At 32.6% G+C, this 4,070-nt stretch overlaps 1 protein-coding gene across 1 annotated transcript; it reads left to right on the top strand.

Moving 5' to 3' along the window:
• Nucleotides 1–1,430: 1,430 nt before the first annotated feature.
• LOC102579016 (probable WRKY transcription factor 11) lies at nucleotides 1,431–3,043 on the top strand. The gene is made up of 3 exons (XM_006356984.2): nucleotides 1,431–2,267; nucleotides 2,357–2,482; nucleotides 2,585–3,043. The coding sequence occupies exons 1-3, from the start codon at nucleotides 1,627–1,629 to the stop codon at nucleotides 2,820–2,822; spliced, it is 1,005 nt and encodes a 334-aa protein (XP_006357046.1). The 5' UTR covers nucleotides 1,431–1,626; the 3' UTR covers nucleotides 2,823–3,043.
• Nucleotides 3,044–4,070: the final 1,027 nt, after the last annotated feature.

Here is a 4,070-nt window from a genome sequence, read left to right as displayed (position 1 = left end):
GTTTATGCCTTTCACGTGTCAAGTTTTTATAGGTTTTTGAAGTTGACATCTTTAGATTTTTAATAAAAGTCTACGTCAACTCCTAAAAATCAAATCTAACCGTCTGATCTCTTTTAATACTATAATTTAACGATCAAGATTAAAGGAAAATAGTTTACCGGCTGTAGCCGGTTGACAAAAGTTGGTCAACTAAAGAAGAAAAGGATCTGTGCTTCCCATGTGATTTCCACCAAGAAGAAAAGTCAGCTTTCTTTTGCTTTAATTTTATTTTTTTATTTCTTATTTAAGTAAATGTTAGCTTTGGGAATCTATTTGTTAATTTGGGAAATATCAAAAGTCAAATCATTTAAAGATTTTATTCTCTATTTTTTAATCCTGATATTTATATTTTTTATAATATAAGTATCAATTTGACATTTCAAGTGGGTTTCCTTTTATTATTGCTAATTCTTTTATGCCCTACTATCATTCTAAAGTCAACTAGGAAAAGTAAGAAGCATAATTTCTATGGATGGTAGTGGGTGGTGAAGTGTGTGGGGTAGTGGAGGGAAACTTAAAAGAAGTTATCTTCCATAGATTTTCAGTTCAAAGGAAGAAAAGTTCATAACTGTTCATAGAAAAAGTAATTCAAGTAGGGAAAATGGTTTAATATACCTCTCAATTTTGTTATTTAGAGTTGATAAGTTTCTCGTTACGAAAGTGACTCATACCACTAAGAAACGATAAATTGTATAAGAATAAGTGAATAACAAGTCTACATAGTAAAATCTTTTAATCTAGAGGAATAAATTTTTGACTTACTTTAATTATTGAAAATAGACCTTGTTAATTCAAGAAGATGAACCTTGATTAATATTAATTTTTTTTGGAATGGATCTAATTAATTTGAAGCAATGAACCTCGACAAACATTAATTTTCAATAAATAAACCAAATTAATTTAAGAAAATAAACCTTAACTAACATTAATTTTCAAAAAATAAACATAATCAATTCATAAATACCAACAAGATTACCATAATCTTCATTTGTACAATATGGTGCTCTAAGTAACTAACTCACACGTAAATACTACTCAACCTACTATTTTAACCCTTTCTTTACCCACTTCAAATCTCCTAAACTTTAAAAAAAAAAAACATTTCACACTAATTTCAAATAATATGATAAATCATACTTCCTTCATTTCAATTTATATGACTTATTTTTCTTTTTAGTCCGTCACATTTCTATATTAACTAACAATTTAATTTTAAAATATTCATTTTATCTTTTTAATGCGTCACGTTTTTTTCTTAGTAATTCATATAAAATGAAACGAAGAAAAGAGTATAAAAATAATATATTGCTATGATATAATATGCTTCATATAAAATGTAGGACAATTTTTTTTTTTTTTTTTTATTATACATTGGATCCCACCATTTTCCCCTTGGAATAAAGCTAATGGAAGCTGTCAACTAGCATGCTACTATTTTGTCTTTTTAGAATTATTTCTAAATAAATCTCAGCCGTTAGATCAAAAGATTTGACTCTTACCCAGTCAACCGGTCATCCTTTTCTACCTATATATAGACTTCTTCTTCTTCATCTTTTTCTCATCATCTCTGCAAAACAAACAACAAAAATGGCTGTAGATTTGTTAAATTATTCGAATATAAATGAACAATTAGCTATACAAGAAGCTGCTTCAGCCGGTTTAAAATCAATGGATAATTTAATCCGGTTCGTTTCATTTCAACAACAGCAAAACCAAACGGTTCAGCCGGATTGTAGAGAGATAACTGATTATACTGTTAACAATTTTAGGAAGGTTATTTCTATTTTGAATCGGACCGGTCATGCCCGGTTTAGACGTAGTCCGGTTCAGGTTACTGATGATTCATGTACGGCTCTTACTCTATCTCCGTTAACAACGCCGGCGGAGGAAATACTACCGGCGGTGAAAGCACCGGTGATTGTTCCGGTTGAGAAGTATCAATCAAAGGCGTTGACTCTAGATTTTACGAAACGGAAAGTTGGTAAATCTATGGGATGTGAAGCTGTTCCGGTGGCGAGTTCGACGACATCGTCGTCGTTTATGTCGACGATTACAGGTGAAGGAAGTGTTTCAAACGGGAAAGTGTTTTCGTCGATGAACTTACCTCCGCGTCCGCCTGTATCCTCCGGGAAGCCACCAATCGCCGGGAAAAGGTGTCGCGATCATGATCTGTCTGATGAATTTTCCGGTAGAACCTCTAGCTCCGGCAAGTGTCACTGCAAAAAGAGGTTAGTTGTCTCTTCATAATCTCAAACACATTTAAGCCTCTCCGATGTAATTTTAGACTTTCTAATCCGTTTTTATTTATTTCTAACAGGAAATCTCGAGTAAAAAAAGTTATCAGAGTTCCGGCAATCAGTTCAAAAACCGCTGATATTCCGGCAGATGAATATTCATGGAGAAAGTACGGTCAAAAGCCGATCAAAGGTTCACCATACCCAAGGTAATTACACAAACACCATCATCAATCATCACGGTTCAGTTTTTTACGAATGAAAATTCCAAATCTGAAACTAAGCTTCATTTTTTTTTTTTCAATTTTCAGGGGATATTACCGATGCAGTAGTGTAAGAGGATGTCCGGCAAGAAAGCACGTAGAGAGAGCCACCGACGATCCAGGAATGCTTATTGTGACTTACGGCGGAGAACATCGTCATGTTCAAACCACGATTTCCGGCAACGTCACCAGCGCCGGCGCTGGAGCTGGAAGTTCCGGCGAGAGAATGATGGCTTTTGAGTTAACAGGACAGAAAAATGGAGAACGATTAGGGTTAGAGATTTAGGGGCTTTGTTTGTAATTTCGAGATAGTGGAGGGGTGGAACTGACATTTGAGAAGACTTAAAGATTAGAAAAGTCAATAGTTTGGTGGGAGTTGAGGGGTGTGTATGTAAATTTGGGAAATTTTGACTACTTTTTATTTAATACGACAATCGAGAAGGTTTAGAAATTTTCAAGTTTGACTATACTTTCACTTTTACATGAAAAATAGAAAAATATTCCTTATCTTTATTATAATTTAATTTAATTATTGAGATTCGTCATGATTTTGTCTTTTTGGAAGAATTACTATAATTTATTCTTTAGTGTTGAAGGAATAATAGTATTTTTTTAATAATTGAGAAAAAGTCAAAAAGGTTGAGCAATTAGTGGGGTTGGAGTTTCAATTCAACTTGCGTGATGTTTGTTTCTAAAACATATTATTTTAAAATCACTTGATGATAATAATATATTCTATGCAATGTTAAGATAAAAGTTTGAGAAGAATAATACTTAACATCTTCATATTTAATGGAATTTCATAAAGTTGAATGATTTGAGAATAATAGAGTGTACACACTACTTCATAATGTATCGAATCCAAATTAAAGAAGAAGAAAACAATGAAGAAAGCATAATGGTTAGAAAGAGAAATAGTATAAAGTTTGTAAGAGAAGACAGGTATAATGTTAAGCATTAAACCTTCATAAGGCAAGACAACTCCCCATATTTAAAGTTATGTCCTCCTACATCCAATTTCTCGCACCTCCTCAATGGGGTGTTGGCGCACCTTCTTTGCACATGCCCAAGTCTGGCATCCCTAATCTTGTCGCCACATAGATTATTTCCACCTTTTTCTGAGTAATCTCATTCCTAATCTTGTCACTCCTATTATGACCATATATTCATCTCAACATCCTTATCTTTACAACATACATCTTTTGAACATGCGAGTTCTTGACTAACTAACACACTACATCCTTTCACTAGTTTCATTTCTTCTATTATTGAATTTTCTGAACTCTCCCAACCGGCCACGCCTTTCAACTCTTATATATTTTTCATTGAAAATTTATATTTTTAATAATTTTACTTCATAAAATCTACGTTGATTCTAGCCTCTCTAGACTTCACTTGTGAAATTACACCAAGTAAATTCTTGTTATTCAATTTATATATGTCAACTAGAAAATAAAAAAATCTCTTTATGAAATTTGATTTTACATCCGAGACCATCGTGATTTCCAATAGATACTTGCTTCAAAGTAAAATA

The sequence above is a fragment of the Solanum tuberosum genome, unplaced genomic scaffold (genome assembly GCF_000226075.1).
Source record: "Solanum tuberosum cultivar DM 1-3 516 R44 unplaced genomic scaffold, SolTub_3.0 scf00240, whole genome shotgun sequence".
NCBI classification, from domain to species: Eukaryota; Viridiplantae; Streptophyta; class Magnoliopsida; order Solanales; family Solanaceae; genus Solanum; species Solanum tuberosum.
The sequence above is the reverse complement of the archived record's forward strand: the minus strand, read 5'-3'. Positions and strand labels throughout refer to the sequence as shown.